This window comes from Colletotrichum aenigma (genome assembly GCF_013390185.1).
Source record: "Colletotrichum aenigma strain Cg56 chromosome Unknown KSG_Cg56_contig04, whole genome shotgun sequence".
Taxonomy (NCBI): domain Eukaryota; kingdom Fungi; phylum Ascomycota; class Sordariomycetes; order Glomerellales; family Glomerellaceae; genus Colletotrichum; species Colletotrichum aenigma.
Window position 1 is genome coordinate 3929781 of NW_023500910.1, and position 17766 is coordinate 3947546.

At 57.1% G+C, this 17766-nt stretch overlaps 6 protein-coding genes across 6 annotated transcripts; 4 read left to right on the top strand and 2 right to left on the bottom strand.

Annotated features, from left to right (window-relative positions):
- Positions 1 to 620: 620 nt before the first annotated feature.
- On the top strand, positions 621 to 4389 carry CGCA056_v006893 (uncharacterized protein; the record flags this gene model as incomplete). The annotated part of the gene is made up of 2 exons (XM_037322142.1): positions 621 to 2060; positions 2374 to 4389. 2 exons carry the CDS (start codon positions 621 to 623, stop codon positions 4387 to 4389), a joined length of 3456 nt encoding a protein of 1151 aa, XP_037179358.1.
- A 980-nt stretch (positions 4390 to 5369) lies between these two features.
- Positions 5370 to 6169, top strand: Trpt1 (tRNA 2'-phosphotransferase 1; the record flags this gene model as incomplete). Its single annotated transcript, XM_037322143.1, has 3 exons — positions 5370 to 5591; positions 5655 to 6092; positions 6152 to 6169. The coding sequence occupies 3 exons, from the start codon at positions 5370 to 5372 to the stop codon at positions 6167 to 6169; spliced, it is 678 nt and encodes a 225-aa protein (XP_037179782.1).
- Positions 6170 to 6540: 371 nt separating this feature from the next.
- On the bottom strand, positions 6541 to 7721 carry CGCA056_v006895 (uncharacterized protein; the record flags this gene model as incomplete). The annotated part of the gene is made up of 2 exons (XM_037322144.1): positions 6541 to 7454; positions 7508 to 7721. 2 exons carry the CDS (start codon positions 7719 to 7721, stop codon positions 6541 to 6543), a joined length of 1128 nt encoding a protein of 375 aa, XP_037178905.1.
- Positions 7722 to 8366: 645 nt separating this feature from the next.
- efg1 (rRNA-processing protein efg1) lies at positions 8367 to 9344 on the bottom strand (the record flags this gene model as incomplete). Its single annotated transcript, XM_037322145.1, has 2 exons — positions 8367 to 8932; positions 8993 to 9344. 2 exons carry the CDS (start codon positions 9342 to 9344, stop codon positions 8367 to 8369), a joined length of 918 nt encoding a protein of 305 aa, XP_037179355.1.
- Positions 9345 to 9882: 538 nt separating this feature from the next.
- On the top strand, positions 9883 to 13225 carry CGCA056_v006897 (putative WD repeat-containing protein; the record flags this gene model as incomplete). The annotated part of the gene is made up of 6 exons (XM_037322146.1): positions 9883 to 10462; positions 10514 to 11146; positions 11193 to 11372; positions 11616 to 11762; positions 11809 to 11901; positions 11952 to 13225. 6 exons carry the CDS (start codon positions 9883 to 9885, stop codon positions 13223 to 13225), a joined length of 2907 nt encoding a protein of 968 aa, XP_037179356.1.
- Positions 13226 to 14733: 1508 nt separating this feature from the next.
- TFC7 (Transcription factor tau 55 kDa subunit) lies at positions 14734 to 16056 on the top strand (the record flags this gene model as incomplete). The annotated part of the gene is made up of 3 exons (XM_037322147.1): positions 14734 to 14769; positions 15180 to 15855; positions 15917 to 16056. 3 exons carry the CDS (start codon positions 14734 to 14736, stop codon positions 16054 to 16056), a joined length of 852 nt encoding a protein of 283 aa, XP_037180060.1.
- Positions 16057 to 17766: the final 1710 nt, after the last annotated feature.

The following is a 17766-nucleotide window of genomic DNA, read 5'->3' on the forward strand; positions in this document are numbered from 1 at the left end:
AACGGGAGGCCTGCAACAAGAAAGGATCCGAGCGAGACCGTTGCGAGATCCGGGAGACTCAGTTGTCTGTTTTCCCTCGGAAACAAAAGAAACGATAGCCCGAATCATAAATCGACAGCACCTCATCCCAGGATTCAGAAAAGAAAAGAAAAAAGCAACAACCCTGGCTGGAAAAATAATAACGATAACGGTGTTATCAGCGACGGGACGGAACAGGCGCAAACGCACGCACCACTCAGCGACCGTCGAGCCAGAAATTGACCTAGCTTTCGCCGGGTGGATTCCCGTCCACTTCTACAGGCCTCGACAGTAGGTGGTGAACTGGGGTTGGTCAGAGACAGACAGCGAAAAGGGTCACCCCCAGCACAGCACCCGGCAACCCAGCACCTTGAGGTGCCCTGCAGGCTTGCAGAGAGAGAGAGGACCTTGCCAGCACACCCAGCAAAGCAAAGCACAGCACACAGCACAGCCAGCGCGCGCAAACCTAGGAAAAAAGAGACGACCAGGAAGGGAAGGCAAAAAAAAAAAAAAAAGAAAAAAAAAAAAAACCACAAGCCCTGGTAAGACGCGCAGCAGCAGCACCCAGAAGCGAACGAAAGCGGACTCCCAGCGACGCGAACATGGCTACGGCTGGTTTCGAAGCTGCGGGCCAGGCCCCGACATTGAATCCCACATTGTCTTCTTCTGCTTCAGCATCCGCATGCGCGTCCGCGTCCGCATCCCCTTCTTCCTCGCTGTCTTCGCAGAGCATTGTCTTCCATTCTCTTTCAGACACGACAAACTCCCCGGCCGAGTCGCCCAACCCCAACAACAACCTGCCCTACCACGCGCATCGCCAGAGCCACAATTCCTCCAAGCTACCGGCCTTTCGATTCGCCGATTTCAAGAACCAATCCCCACGCCTGGTGCTCCCCTCACTACTGCAGCACATCCCGCCCTCGCCTGTGTCGCCTAAATCGGCTACCGACGAAAACCACTCCGCCACTGCCACGGTTACTGACACTGCTACCGTAACTGACATTGGCATCGGCCTCACTGCTGCCACTGCCATTGACACTGCCAGCGCCAACCCAACCACAACCGCAACCGCGACCACCACCACCACAACAACCCCGACAACCGTAACAACAACGTCAGAGCAGCCACACCTCAACCACAACTCGCCCGACACCACCACCAGCCCTCGCCAAAACACCCGTCCGACCTCACTGCGACTTGTCCACGATCGTCGCCCTTCTTACCGCCAACTTTCACCTAGAATTTCGAGCCCCATCGACGAGTTGCCCGAACCGCCGCCAAAATTGAGTCCGCGACTGCGAGCATCAACATTTCAGACCGCCTCGCATTCCACTCCCGCATCCCCAGCCATCTCCCCTCGGCGCCCTGCATCGTTTCCCGACGGTCCCGTCATCGTCCAGGCTTCAAACGTCGGCGTCGCAGAGTCAAAGACTTCTGGCCCTACTAGGTTGCACATCCGCAGGACGGTTACTTCTCGATCTCGCGAGTCAAATGTTACCGATACAGCGATATCGCCATTAGACACCCATCACCCGCATCCCTCCGACGCAAGCGACGAGGTGCTTTCTCCTGCCGACGGACAAACAAAAGACAGGTCCCACGGCCAGCGCGAATTGCTGCTCCCCAAAACATTGCAGCAAACGAGCCCGACAGATGAGCGACGCCAATCCGTAACGTCGCGACCACCCGTCTCCTTCAAAGCCCCCTCCAACAGTACTTCCACCACTTCCGTTCGCGTCGCTCCCATCCGCTCCTTTCGATCATCAGGGTCTCGTCGGAGTCTGGGACTCGACAGCAGCACTTCCACCATGCGCTCCTTCGACTTTGGCGACGAATTCGCCGACTCGAACCAACGCGACCGAACTTTGCGCGCCCTCGAGGGCAGAATCGACGATGACTTCCGCAGAATGACACCACCGCACTCAGCTAGCCAGGCCGATGCCGACGACACGACCGGTGACGTCTTTATGAAAATCGCGAGACAGGAGCCAACACGTCGCGGCTCGGGTGATGTTGCGCCAGCCGAAGAGTCAAGTGCCATAGTAAGTTTTGGTCCTCTCCATGTCTGCGTTGTTGTTTCGGGATCCCCTTTAGCGCCAGTCGGACGCCCGTGCCCTCTGATGGACATGTCTGTTCGCTGTGTTATCAACCCGTCTCTCCATATTTTTGGTTGATCATCCCGCTCTCACTACCTTTGCCCGCTTTGCCAAAGCCTACCCCATCTGAATCGCCTAGTCACCGTCGTTAGCGCCACTTCATTTCACTCAGGTTCCGGCGACGCTTGCCGTGGCGTTCTGCGTGCGAGCATAGAGTTTTACCATGGACAACCGTGACCTGACTGACAATGACAAACAGGCCCGTGTCACTAGATTCTCCCATCGCCGGCCACTCTCGGCAGCCGTCCCATTGTCTTATCACCCAACCTCCCCGCCTCAAATCAGCCGTCGTCTCTCTGACCAGCAAGAGACATCAAAGAAGCGCGCACGACAGCAATCAGAAGACGAGAGCGCCGCAGAACCCATGGCTCGCGCGCTGGCGTACCGCCCCGGATTGACTCGAGACCGCCCCTCATCAGTGCACCCGGCCGAGGACTTGGGTCGCTCCAAGACCTTCCACTCTGCCACGCGCTCAACCGTCTCCGCCGCCAACACACCTCGCTCATTCACCTTCCAGGGTGTGGACACACCGGAATCATCACCGTACTCGCCCTCACAATACGCGCGCAGGCGGCCTTCCTTGACCGACAGCAACGCAGGATATGCTGCTCGCAGTTCCGCATACAGGCAGTCCAACTTGTCCTTTGGCCAGGCACGCACGTACAACTCATCGCCATTAGTGCCGAAGATGGAGACACCGCGTACGGGAACCCACCAGCAAGAGGCTGCAAACGGAGTGGAGGGAACCGAGTCGACGGCGACCGCATCTACAACCGCACCTTCGACAGTATGGGATGAGCTGGACGATCTCAAGTCGAGAATTCACCGGTTGGAATTGACGGGCAAGTTGCCAAAGACTTCAGGTGCTGCGATGTCGCGTGCTTCCGACGAGCGACCCCCCACCGCTACCAACACCACGATGTCCACGTCGCCCAAGAGAACGTCCGGCAGCAACCACCCCAAATCGGACGCTATTAGCATTACATCATCGCAGCGCGAGGCCCACCAGCCAATTTTGCTCTCTGCTGTTAACAAGTCGAAGCCATTCCTCAGCGATGAGGTAGCACGAGCGCTCGAAACGGCTGCCACTGAAGCACTGGCGCTCGCCAATATGATGGGTACGGCAGGCCAGCCTGGACCTATTTCCAGTGGAGCCAGCACGATCGGCGTGGGTACCAACTTGACGGATCGCCAACTGCGACGCAAGGCGGATAGTATCTGCCGGAGTTTGACGGAGCTCGTCCTGGCCTTGAGCGAGGAAAGCGCGCGTGAGAAGACCCTCCAACTGACGGTACCGACACCCAAGGAGACGACGACTCCTTCTACACCAGCTATTGATAAATCGTTCACGGGGGGAACCGGATCTTCTGCGGCGTCAGGAGCGACTGCCCAACAGCGTCCAACCGTACCAGAGCAGCAGACCTTGCCGAAACCCAGTGCGGTTATCACCAGTCCTAGGGCTTTATCCAAGTACGAGGAAAGACGCAACACAATGCTCAACACCAGTGCTCTTCAGAGCCCAAGGTTTGCCCTGCCGCCTGGCACTATTCCCTCCACGCCGGGAGAGAAGACCGCGCACCGCAAATCGTCCTTGTTCATTGGCCGAGCTCGTCGGGGCGCGTCAGAGGAACCCGAAGATGGACGACGGTCTTCGCTGCTGCTGAGGACGAGACGTGCCGGCACCGAAGAGCCCGAGGACTCGCGTGCGCTTGTCCGCCAAGAACCTCGCCAGGAAAGCGGCCGCCAGACGTCGCTTCTCCGTACACGCCGAGGAACGATTGGCGAGAACCATGATGACGATGAATCGCCGCGCTTCCGCGCCCCGTCACGGGCAAACACCGAACTCCAAACACCCGGCCGATCCGTATCCCACACCTACCACCCCAACACGGCAGCAAACGAAGTGTCGTCGCCTGCCTCCTCCGCTCTCCCCCGCCGGCGTTTCGGCGCATCCGCCATCACCTCCCGCCTGGTCGCACCCTCTACGCCATCTCTCGCCACACGTCGCTATCTGGAGAGAACTCCAGAACGGGAGGTCCCTAGCTCAGCTGAGAAGCCTGAAGAGCGCGCACAGCCGACTATCCCGCAACCGCGTCATTTTTCACTCAGCCACACGTCCTTGTTGAACAGGGCAAGCAGCATCAACCGCAGAACCAACCGCGACAGCACGATTACGAATACATCGACTGCTGCTCAGGCGGGCAGCTATCGATAACGCTTGACGAATGACACCCACATGGATGGATGAATGTACCATTAGATCTTTTTGTTTTAAGCTGGCGTCAGTCTTGTTTGGCATAGGTTATACCGCATGGGCTCGGCAATCGTCACTTTGTACTTGTATGACAACCACGACAGACGGCCGGTCGATTGTTGTTGGACTTGCCGACTTCTTGGGAAGGTCGGAGCATTTGTATATCGAGCAACCCATACGGGAAACAAAACGTTATGGATGGGAGCCTCAAGGCTCCGGCATTGGTCAAAAACAGTCTCTTGATTTGTGACTCTGGCTGGCGTTTTGACCTAGGCAGACGTTGATATCATTCCGAGTCAGGTGTTTTGGGAAGGGGTAGAGCAGCTAAAAGTTAATGTATGTCTTGTTATTCTTCCAGCAATGTCGAGTCGTGAGACTCGGATATGCTTGTCAATTGAGTTCTGTTAACCGCGACGAGCCGCTGTCGGTTGCATTGTGAGAGGTACATGTCAGATGCGCTTTGTCTCCAGATTTCAACATCTCAACTTGGATCCGTGCGACGAAGGAAAATGAACTATTGGCTTTTTTATTCTCCGAACTCGTGTTGGTTGGTTGTTTTGAGTCACCGGCGACGGGTGAGGCTTGAAGTGAGCCAGGCAGGAGGGTTGAGCCAGTCAGTGTCAGTCACTGCCCGATGAGTTTTTTCAGCGGGCCTCTGAACCGCACCCCTCCTCTTCCGACTTCATCTCAACGTTACACCCTGGTCTTACAGTATATCTGGGTAAATCTCCATGAAAAGTCTGATCTCGAATTTTCTCAAGAAGACCAATCCGTTGTCCTTGAGACGCACCACAGTAGCGCCCCGAGTTTTCTTTTCTGAGCATTTCGCCACCCAAACAAGGCGGCGACGGGAGACGGCAACGGCGTTTGCGCCCGCTCACACTCACCAACGAATTACACCCAAACCAGCAACCGCTTCACCAAGGCAAGGGCTTGGAAACATGGCTGACGGATTTGACGAGACGGCCGCGGCCGCGGTTGAAGACAGGGCACAGCAGAGCCGCAGGGGAGGACGTAAGGGCGGCCGTGGAGGAGGCGGCGGCGGCGGCGGACAGAACAGAGAGGTCCTCGTGTCCAAGGCCCTTTCCAAGCTCCTGCGGCACCAGGCGGAGAACGCGGGTATCAAGCTCGAGGAGGGCGGCTGGGCTCCCTTGGACAAGGTGGTGAGTGCATTTTGACGGAGGCAGGTGAAAATTCAGGGAGACGCTGACGCAGGGTGCATGAAGCTCGCCTACGGCCCCGTCAATTCTTTAAAGGTCACGTTCGAGGACATCAAGGCGGCGGTCTCGACGTCGGACAAGCAGCGCTTCGCGCTCAAGCCGAACGAGGCGACGAACCCGGCGCTGGACGAGGGCTCGACGGACCCGGCACACTGGCTTATCCGCGCGAACCAGGGGCACAGCATCAAGCTTGACTCGGCGGCGCTGCTGACGCCCATCACGGCGGAGAGTATTCCGGAGGTGGTCGTGCACGGGACGTACTTTGCGTTCTGGCGGCAGATTGAGGAGTCGGGCGGGCTGCGGCGGATGGGGCGGAACCACGTGCACTTCGCGACGGGCCTGCCGACGGACGAGAAGGGGGTGGTGTCCGGGATGAGGCGGGACGCGGAGGTGCTTGTGTATGTGGACGTGGAGGCGGCGCTGGCGGAGGGGATGAAGTGGTGGGTGAGCGAGAACGGGGTCGTGTTGACGGAGGGGAACGAGGAGGGGTTTGTGCCGTGCAGGTTGTTCAAGGAGGTTAGGGGAAGAGATGAGGCGGTTGTTGGGACGCTGTGGAGGGATGGGCAGAGGGTTGCGGGGTTGCCTGAAGGGTTGAAGATGAGGGCGCCGCCGGGGAAGGGGGGTAGGGGCGGACGGGGTGGGAGGGGACGGGGTGGGAGGTCGTGATGCGGTTGATGATGAATGGGTTATGAGAAGATGAAAGATGCGCTAGACTGCGAGGGCTCACTCTGCGAGAACAAAACGTTGACAGCAGGCATATCAATGATGGCATTTCATCGTTGCGTTTGAGGCATGTTGCTCCTTGATGATAAGTCGTTCGACTCGTTGTGATATCCTGATAAACTCCTAGAGTATATACTGACTTCTCCTCCCTCAGTGTGAGCTCCTCAACTTACTCCCCAAGCATAGCCTTCCTCTTACGCTCCCTCTGGTCTTGCTTGGCCAACATCCACTCCAGAATCCCCTGCGCCATCTTCTCCCTCGCGGCTCTCTTGGTGTAGATCTTGCTCACGGAGCCCAGGTCTTCGGGGATGAGCGGGTTATTGTCAAACTCGGCCCTGCCGTTCCAGAAATCGCCCAGCTCGGGGTCTTCGGTCAGAATGTAGCGGGGGACCGGCAGGTTGAGGCGTGAGGCGAGCTTCTCTACCTGCTTCGTCAGTGGGAGCTCGGATATGGGCGCGCCGGCGGGCGTGCCTGGGGCGGAGGACGAAGCGGAACTCGGGTTGGATTTCACACCGGCGGCGGTCGTGGGGGAGGACGGCTTGGGAGGGGATGTGGTACGGGACGCTTTTGCTGCTTTTTGTTTTGGAGCCGGCGACTTGTTCGGTTTTGGCGATGGGGAGGATCGCGACGGGAGGGGCTCTTGCTTCACGCGCGGGATGTCCGTGATGGACATCGGGGGTGAGCTCGACGGGGCCCTCTTTGCCGGGACAGACGCGGTGGCCGGCGCGGGGACGTGAAGGACGGCGGGAGCGGGCGGGAGAGACGTCCGAGGGGCGGCGGCGGGTCCGAAGGGTGCAGGAAACTTGGGCAGCTCGCCGCTGGGGAGCATCTGGCCGTTGCTGATGAGCCACTCGCATGCGCACTTTGCCGCGAACTGTTTCGCGTCCTGCTTGCGCGTGAAGTCTGGACTTTTGGCGTTGGGCGTGGCCGGGTCTATGCCGTGGCCTGGACGGGGGAACTTGTCGTTCGTGGCGTCGAAGGAGACGAAGCAGGCCCAGCGGAGCTCGGGAGCCTTACCAAGACGCGGGTCCTGACGGGCTTCGTCTGAGAATGTCGCCTTTTGGGAGCGGCATTGAAGCCAGTCTGAGATTTTTTAGTGAGTTAAACGGAGATTTTTGCGAGGGGGGAGAACATACGGTTGAGCGCGCCGATCCAGTTCTGGCCGCCGAGGGTTGGCTCCGCGCGAGGCGGGGGCCGGAGGATGACTGCTATGGCGTTGGCTTCTTCGTCTGAGATGGGAGCTGGCTGGCCGTGTTGCGACTCGAAGGCCTCCTTTTGGGCGATCCAGGATTTGAGGGCTGCCCAGTCCACGCGCGGCACCGGCGCCGTGGTTGGTGTTGAGTTTGACATTGTGGGATGTTGATGAGTGAGGGGCAGATTGGTGGCCAGGGAGGGGTTGGTGCTATGCCGACGGCATGGACGCTGGGTCTGGATTGTCGCCGAGAATGGGATTTTGGAGGCTGCGCGTAAATGGACGGGAGGTGCGCCGCGTCTTGATGTTTTGTTTGCCAGGAGAAGTGAGAGGTTTGATGCGGTGGAAATGAGATGTGAATCGGGTGGGGGGCGGCACCGTGAGATGTGTATGTGCTCTTGCTTTGTGGCAGAGGTTCGGGAATTCCTGCTGGAGGCCGGCAGGGCCACATACACCTTGCGACTGCTTATTGCACCCGCCTGCGGTCGCTGGATACCTAGAAGACAAGAGTAATCATTGAAAAGTCATTCGTCGTCGCGGGAGAAGGTTTCGCGTTGTTCACGTCTACTCTTGTTATTTTGAGTTCATTGAGGTTGGGATGAAAGAGGATCGGCAACAGGTCGATGTTGGACGATTCTCAGCCGATTGGCTGCGTCTGTAGCGGGCAAGCATGGCCCTGCGACGAACAGATGCTGCAGATGATATATGCACTTCTTTGGCTGTATTTACCGCTATCCCATACACTTTTAGGGGGTATACAAATTACGACCGTAAACGCTCAACACCATGACCATTTCCCTATTTTACTCGAAGAAGCCCGTGCCGTCGTCTTCCTCCTCTTCTTGCTGCACAGGAGCCTGCCACTTCCTCGCCTTGCCGCCGTCCTTCCAGTTCACTGCGCGATCCTTGTGGTGGTGGTGATGGTTCTCTGCAGGGAAACTGGGCTTCGTCTTGTTGGCCGCCGAGAAGTTTTTCTTCGCAGGCTTCTTTGGCGCGGCTCCGGTATCCGTCGGCGACTTGCGGTCGCGTAACCTGTATAGTGCCGCCTCGCCCTCGGGAAGGACCTTTTCAATCGTCGCCCACATCTTGGGGCGCTCGGCGTGCAGGGCGCGGAGGGCCTTGGGCTGCTTGAAGGACTTGTCGTCCGTTTTCTCTTCCTTCGCCTCGTCGTCTTTGGGGGCATCCTGGCTCTTGTCCTTGTTCGGGTATAAACTCTCGTACCGCTCCATCAGGGGGAAGAAGCGGGCATAGGCGACGTCTACTTCGGCCACGTGGGCTTCAGCCTCGAGGCGCTTCTTCTCGTCTGCGTCGGTCGACTGGGTGATTTTCTTGCGGAGTTGCTTGAGGAGCCGTTCTGCCTTTTTCCGCTCTGATCACAACACGAGTCAAAAGTTTGCCCAAAAAACAGATGCGGAAAAGAGACACCTACCGAAGAACCTGACCATGTGGTACTTTTGAATCATGTTGCTCCTCCTCTTCTTGAAGTCGCGCTCATCCACCTTCTCGGACAGCGCCTCCAGCTCCTGCTCCAGATCGTTCCGCACCGTAGCGGGCAGCTCCTTGCCGCTTTGCAGCAGTCTCCTGATTGTGCGTGCGCGCGTTCTGTTCCATGCCGGCGTGCCCTCCTTGGCCTTGTGCTTCTTCTTGGTGGCGCCGGGACCGGTTCTGGAGCGTTTCGAGTCGTGCTCTCCGTCGTTGTGGTCTGAGACTGGGGAGCCGTCGCGAGGAGCGTCGTCCATTGCGACGTCCGAGACTTCGGAGTGTGAGCGTTTCGTGCCCATGGTTGTTGTTGCGACACGGTGGGTAGGCTGTTGCGTGACTTGGGCTGGGATAGAAGAATGCGCGGTGATGGCTTCGGGGCATGTCTCTTTGGTTCAAAAATTTGGATCGTTATCGAGGACTGGACGTTGCCGACCCCACCCGGCACTTCTTATCAGCACCGTTTGGGACTAGCGTGATAATGAGCCGCTCGGACCAATGACAGGTCCCAATCACAACTGCTCAATGAAGCTGTAGCCCAAGCTCAGTGAGTTCACATATACACACTCACAGCGGCTTCAACTTTGCGACAGAAGGAATTGAACCACGCATCTTCGACCATAATAGCTTGCAGCGGTTGCATAATCTCTCCGCGATAATAAGAATCTGTCAACAACGACACTCATCGGTCTCACTCACGACATCTCATCCCACCTCATTAGCCTGCCAACTGCCTTGTGGGTCGTGGGAATACGCAGTACACATCGGTGGCTGGATTGGGGCGAAGACAAACGCGATCCGTGACAGGCACGCCGTGAGGTTCAGGCTCGCGTGGTCGCCATGGACCGCCCGGAGCCTGGGCTCATCAAATGGTCGCAAATCCCCGGCTACGACAGCTTCATCCACATCAACCTACAGCACCGCGTCGTCCAGCTGTACGAGCCCAACGGCCTTGCACAGCGGAGCAAGTTCGACTATGAACGGCTTTCAAAGCATGATGACTTCCCGACCCTGACGACGTATGACTGGTCTCCCACGGTCCCAGGCCTGCTGGCTGTGGGAACTCAGACGGGTGTGGTCAACCTGCTGAGGATGGACGACAACTCCAACGCCTACATCGAGTTGGGCCTTAAAATGACAAGAACGTGTCAGGCGGTTGCGTTTAATACCGAGGGTTTGCTTGCGGTCGGTTTGGATCGTGTGCGTATGGATCAGTGCCTACACATATGGGACGTCAACCGCCTGTCGTCGATGGACAAGTCTGCCAAGGGATTCTCCAAGGATATGCACTCTTTTACGGATCCTGCGTACAGGTTGGAGCCTAGTGTCTCTGTGTCGAGTGTCAAGTTCTTTGAGGACAACCCAAAGACATTGGTTGTTGGAATAAAGGCTCAAGGATTACGCATCCACGATCTGCGAGGTGAGATGTTGGATCTCAAATGCCATAGGTCATTGCTAACATCGTCTATAGAACCGAACATTGGTGTCGTCACGTTTCAGACCAAATGCAATAACAATTTGGCAATAGACTACGCTGATCAAAACTACTTTGCTTCGTCAGCGCTTGACCAGCCGGGCATCATGATCTGGGACCGTCGAGCAACATCCCGCCCGGTTGCTTCTCACTCGTATCTTGGCGCAGTGGATGAGGACGAGCTTCCATGGGGTGGTGCACTCAGGCTTGACAGGGTCGTCGACTCTGACGATGACCCGTCACTGAGCGAAAGCAAGCACTCGATCGTCCGCTCTTTGCGCTACTGTAGAGACCACCGCGGTCTTTTGGCTGTGTTGTCGCGCACTGGGCAGTTGAAGGTCTTGAAGACAAACAAGGAGCTAACACCTCCCGACATGTCTCTCGAGGGAAGCCCGGAGCTTTTGGAGGTTCACAAGTCTTACGACATGGATGTCCAGTATGGTGATAGCGGGAAGAAGAACGACCGGATCGTCTCGTTCGATTGGGTCACTCTGGACTCAGCTGTACTACAACCTCGATTGGTTGTCTTGCGCGCCAACGGAACGTTTGAGATTCTTGAGCAACCATCATATACGTCCGACTACTTGTATAAGCTAACGCCATGGCAGCCGCCTCATCGCGGCCTTGAAGGTACGTTCCCTAATCATACGGAAAACATCTTGCTGATGTGGTACAGAGAGCGGTCCGTATCATAACATCATGGAGTTTGAGCCATCACAATCCTCCGACATGCTAGGACCGTTATTCGTCGAAGAGGCCCTCTCAGATATAGCTATTTTTGGACCAGACAAAGTCGATGTCCAGACTATTGTCGACAAGACGCTACAGGCCAGATTTTCTGCGGCAGACCTCAACAGTAGGTTGATAGGAAACAACGAACGGTCTCCGTCTGCTCTTGACAAGTCCAGGACTGTGGCGGAAAGGATGCGCGCGTTGCGCTCTGATTTGAAAGAGAAGGCGAAAGAGTTGGAAACAAACGGTGCAGAGTGCTCGAATCTGGAAGAGTCGATAAGCTCCCTGGCTCAGCTGTCTCTCCATTACGACGGGCCTGTGTCTTGCCGCCACATGCATGAATCGCTACTTTCTCTGACCCTCAAAGCCCAAAACCTATCTACCGAGTCGCAGTGTCTGCTAGACCATGTCATGCTTTTGCGCGCAAAGGAGAAGTACTTATTTGACTGCAATGTCAATCGGGCAGTGGTTTCCGATGACCCCTGGCTGCGATACATGTGGGATTGGATTGCAGGTAGGTCGTTGCGTCCCCCTGATGCTTCAAAGCTAACGATGACCAGACGCGGAGGACGCTGCCCAGGACGGGGGCATGAAGTTATCCCCTTTGGACTTGAGTTACATGGGTGTCTGTACAATTTGGTGTAATGATCTAGGTGGGTTATCTACAATAGTGGATGAAGACGCTGTCACTGACGACGAGCAGGCCAGAAGCCATCATCGAGATTACCTGAGGCATCGCCGATGCCCGAGACAACGCTTTGGGAGAAGACGATTGGAAGCATCTGCAAGAGACGTAAACTGCCAAAATACGAGGGTACTCAGACCAAGAAGCCATTTCACAGGCAGTTATGCTTGGATATTTGCGGATGGGGAGATAATGCAGCACACGAGGCGAGGGGGGCTACACACGACCCAGGCGAGGACTATCCAACAACGGCTCACACCATGGCGGCGGCTCGAGCTCTCTTCAAAGGGGAAACCCAGGAGGCGATTCGAATATTAAAGACGGCGAGCGTGACGCACCCAGAGCTTCTCTTCGTGTCGCTCGCGCTGCAACTCATCGGCAGGAGTAACAACAAGCTCAGCAAGGAACAGCTGGACTTTGACGAAGCCGTTGCGTCAAAGACGGATCCGTACCTCAGGGCAATCTCGTCGCTGATTGCTACAGGGGACTGGTTTGCCATTGCGAATCAGAAGTCGCTGCCTCTGTCGGACCGCGCATACGTGGCCGTCAGGAACTTCGACGACGAACAACTCACCAAATGGCTGCATGAACAAGTTTCGATGGCAGTGGACACCGGAGACGTCGAAGGGATCGTTCTCACGGGTATCACGGACAGGCTGGTGGATATCTTCGCCAAGTACGTCCAGAAGTTCAACGACTTCCAGACGGCCACGCTGGTCATGTCAATATGCGCGCCGCGATACATTGACGACTACCGGTGCCTGGCGTGGCGCAATGCATACAGAGCATACCTCCAGCGTCACAAGGCATTCCTGCAACGAACCAAATTCGAGGTTGAAAGCACAAAGAAGAGCAAACGTGGGGGACGTCCGACCATCAAGCCGCCGTCACGGCAGATTGCGCTTCGGTGCGTCTACTGTGACGCGGAGACGACTCTCGCAGGGCAAGGGGGGCCTGGCGCGGGACCACCTCCCGGAGCACCCGACTCGCGGAACCCGCTCATGGCGACGAGCATCAATGCGGGAATCAGCTGTCCCAACTGCGGGCGTCACCTCCCGCGATGCGTCGTGTGCCTGGAGGTGGTTGGCGTTCCGAGATCTGACCGGCCGGAGCTCAACGGCGAGCCGGAGAGTTGGATGGCAGCCAACTTCCCGACGTTCTGCCTCAAGTGCGAGCATGTGCTTCATCTGGACCACGCCAGACAGTGGTTCACGAGACACGTCGAGTGCCCTGTGCCCGAGTGTCGCTGCCGATGCAACTTTCGAGCCAACCCGGAGCTTTCGTATCATTAATGACGGCGGGAGGAGGAGTCCAGAACGAGGCACGTTTGCGTGGGGAAGGCTGGAGACGCGCATGAGCAAGCTGTGTCTAATGATGACGGAAGTGAGGGGGCTCGTCGGGTTCGGTTCGTGTTTGGCAGCTGTTTGACGTGGACCACCGTTGAAGGCGAGGCGACGGTGGGCGGTTGGGCTTATCTGCCCATGTTCTGGCCAATGTTCTGGATGAGCCCGTCTTGATTTTACCGTGTTTGGATGGAAATACTTACGACATGATTGTGTATATGCTGCTGCAGAGTCACAGTTCCCCGGCGCGGAGAGGGTGTCGCGGAGATTTGCAACCCCTGTTCTTGGGTGTGCTTCACACGTTTGTACCTACCAAGTACCTTTTTCTTCTTTATTTATACTCATGTGCAGAGGCTAGAAGCCTGAAGGTGGCCGTCAAGCAGGAGCAAGCAAGCAAGCCCAAACATCGGGAAGCAAGCAGGGCAGGCTGAAGAGTGATGTGACAGGCGACAGACGACCTAAGGTACCCGACCTAGGTAGGTAAGATAGGATAGGCAAGGCAAGGCGAGGCGTAGGTCAGGGACGGAGTGGGAGGCAGGTTGGCAGGTAAGGTACGGAAGGGTGGGCTATCACATTCTGGTGATCGGTCACTCGCACTAGGGATGTATTCCAGGTTGCGGGGATCTTGACCGGTGGTGCAATGGGACGCTGGGCCATCCGTTTAGAGGTTTCCGGTGAATGCGCTGATTGCCAGCTTGCCAACCCGAGATGCGGCTTGCATGTTGACTGTGGCCAGTCCGGTTGGGTTTCGGGCAGTCATGTGTATGACAGGCGGCCCTCCCACGAGGCGCTGAAGGAAGGGGACCCACTTGGCGCAACTCGGTGCGCAGGGTGGTTCTTCCCCGGGGGAGCGATGGGCACCAGGGCAGGTATCGGCCTTGTCACTCACAGGTGTGCTGAGGGTGCCCTGTGCCCTGTGCAGACTGAGATGGACGGTGCAGAACGTCAACGGCGTGGAGCGCGGGCTGCTGTCAGCCGAGGTTGTTGGCGACTATTCGTCGTGCAACGGCCTACCTAGGCAAAAGCCCAGTGGCTTCCCTCCCCTTCCCGGTCCAGTCCCGGCCATCTTCATTCGGGGAACTGGTCCGGGCTCCTCCCACCTTCTTCTGACTTCAATTCTTCAAGCAGCCGTCACAGGGACCCTTCCCGCAAATTTACCTGCGGTGATTCACGTCTCTTCACGCCTGCCTGCCTTGCCTTGCCTCGTCTACCGTTGGACGGGCACCTACGGATACCCAGTCATCCAGTCCAGTCACCTCGATACCCTGCGCTTTCCAGTTTCATCTGGCAACCAACACCGCACACGCGCACGACAATCACGAGAAAAGGGACCCCATTCCTACCTTACCCTTCGATTTACCTTACTGCATCCGTCCTGCCTGCCGGAATTGACACACCTCATCTTACCTCACCTCACCTCACCTCGCTCAGTGCAGTCTGAGACGCGGCCGCCCATCATGTCACTCGAGGTAATTTACATCACTCGCCATGGAGTAAGTCTCGCTTCCCTTTTCTAGCTTGCCTGCTACCTACCTATCATCTCTTTTCTGTCATATCCGGTTCGATTTCCGTCTCCGGTCCCGTCCCTGTCCCCATCCCCTCTTCATTCACCTGCGACTCCGCCCTGGCCCTCACACAAGTCCCAATGAGGGACGAGAATGCCAATGTGGTTGCGGATGCTGTGCAAGGTCAAGTTCCCTCCTTGGGGACAACAGATTCTTCAGCCCCCCCCCCCGCTAGGAGCTTTGAACCCACGACGCCCGAAGCCCCCTAGCCCCATCCGGTTCTCGAACTCGACGATCTTGTCCCGAGGTGGTGCGGGTGTGCGTGTGCAGACGTTGGAAGTTGGCCTTGTTGGTTTTGACCGGAATCATCTCTGACAATAAGCCTTGGCCTTCATCAGTTCCGATCCAATTGGCTCGTCGACCCTTCAACGGGCAATTACACGGCCTCCATCCCATCGCCCACAGGAATCCCCTCGGATCCGGCCCTGACGGCACACGGCGTCGACCAGGCCAAGGAACTCGGCGCCCACCTCCTGACCGTCGAGCCTCCAATCGATGCCGTCTACTCAAGCCCCTACTACCGCTGTCTGCAGACCATCACGCCCTTTGTCTCCCTCAAGGAGGACGAAATCAACCAAGGCGCCCAAAAAGACGTTGGCGCTAAGAGCAATGCCACCGTTATTCGCCCCGAGCATGGTCTCTGCGAATGGTATGGAGCCGCCCCGTTTGACCACCCGACGCCGGCCTCGCCGGATGTGTTGAAGCCCATGTTCCGCCACCTCGATGCAGCGTATCAGAGCCGCGTGTTTCCCGCCCGCAAGGGCGAGACCATCGCTCAATTGCACGACCGCGTCGCCGCTGCCGTTCAAGCCATCGTTGAGCAGTGCGATGCCGAGGGCAAGCGCGCCGTCGTCCTGTGTTCACACGCAGCCTCAATCATTGCGCTTGGTCGGGTGCTTACCGGAAATGTGCCCGAGAACATTGATGCGGAAGACTTCCGAGCCTTCACCTGTGGGTTGAGCATGTACCGGAGAAAATCACCGTCTTCTTCGGAACGAGCGTCAGAAACCGATGGTAGGATTCGAATCCCTACGTCATCATCAGGCAATGGGTCTTTTCAACTGACAACCAACAGGTCCTGGTCCTGGTTCTGATGCTGGTGCCCCAGCAGAAACCACTTCTTGGAGAAATGGTCGGGGAGTTGGAGGAGGGTGGGTATGCGAACTCAACAGTGATTGCAGCTTCTTGAGCGGAGGCGAAGAGAGGGGATGGTAAGATGGATTTTCCCGCCTCCTGTCGTGTTGATGCCAATGAGGGACCTTGGGCTCATCCTAACCCATGTTGCGGTCCAGTGCCCACCGCTGACTGGGTCCCTCGGAGTCAGAAGGCCCATCCCTTTCTTTTTGGCTCCGGGCCCCTCGCGTAGGGGACTATGCAAAGTCTGTGCTCTGTCAAACGCTGACGACTTGCCGATCTACAGGAGATTTTCGGGCGACGAGTCCTTTTCCGCGGCCGAGAAGTCATCGGAGGTGGACGCTGGCGTTGCGCTCGGCGTGGTGGTGGAAGGAACAGTGAGACCCGACAAGGCCTCTCCCCACAGAGGAGCTGCAGGTCATCATCGCCTCTAGGAACAGGTTTATTGACGGTGCGCTTCGTCATTTGCATTTTCTTTTTCCAGAGGCGAGGAATTGGTCTCCTCACGGGTCGCAAAAAGGGTCGAGGCTGCGACAGGTCCTGGTTTCTGCGACCTGACCAGAGACCGATCCGCACCACCCGCCTTGCGGCCGATATACGATGGCAGCTAATGCCGGATAGACTTGCCTAGCTGCTGCGGGATGCATCATCTGCATGTTTTTGGCACGGACTGGGTAGCATCAAATCTGCGAGCCAGTCAGCGCAGCGGCTAGCCCCAAATCCATGACAAAATGACCCCTGTCACTTTCATCTCACAGCTGCCACACCATTTCAACGCTCCCAAAGTCCAACTTCAACGCTCTTTTGCCGCTTCGCCTTTGAATGCTGCCTATCGTACGAACTGCTCGCGAAAACCCTCGCTTCACGGCGAGCATTTACTGACCATCATCCTCGGCCAAAATTGGCGGCTGCAGCTGAAGAAAACCTCTCGTATCAGAAAACAGCCATTGGCGCCCAATGTCTATCCTGTGTCATGAGCACATGCAAGCCGACTGACGTGCTTGTACCCGGCGTCTCGCCGCTCCCACTCACTCCGTTGTCTGCCTAGGTGGCTCGATCCCTAGATACCTTGGGCCACCGAGAAGGTCTTCGTGGTGCTCACTGGCGAATCCTTGATCGGCTGATTCCTTATCATCACGCAGCTCAACAGCAGACATCCGCTCTTACCCGCCTGTTCTCAGCCTCGCGATTTCGTGGGCCCCTCCTGGAGCCCCAGGGGATCCGCACACAGGATAGAGCCCGCAACAGCAGAATGAGAGGCAGATCTGGTGTGACGCTGCGCTGAAGAAGGCCCGCTTGGCACGACCGTGCCGCCGTCATACGTCTCCACCCAACAAATCCCGTCCACTGTGGCACGACCAGTTGAAAATGCCCTCATCAGGGGCCGGCACAACGACATCGACTAACAAGATTATTGTACCTGGCTCAGATTCAACTACAGCTCGATATGTGATATTCCGTCCGCTTGGAAGCTTGAGCAGCGGCAGCATGGGGTCCGATCGCTCCCGGATGCGTCTTCCGACTAGCCTGCTAGGTGTCTTTGCCGAGACCCCAGGCATCATCCTCGGGTATGTCTCGTCTATCTCTCCCTAGCGGTGAAGGTTGACACTATTTGACTCAGCTGCTCAACGACGAGCGTTCCTGTTGAGATGGCGAGTACACGGGGCGTGTCGCCAGTGGCCACTTCAGCTTCATAAACACGCAACACCATCTTCCTGCCAAGATGCAGTTCTTGGGGAACTTGGGAACTCATGATCATCTCAGTTATGTCAAAAGAGCGGTGGCCGTAGG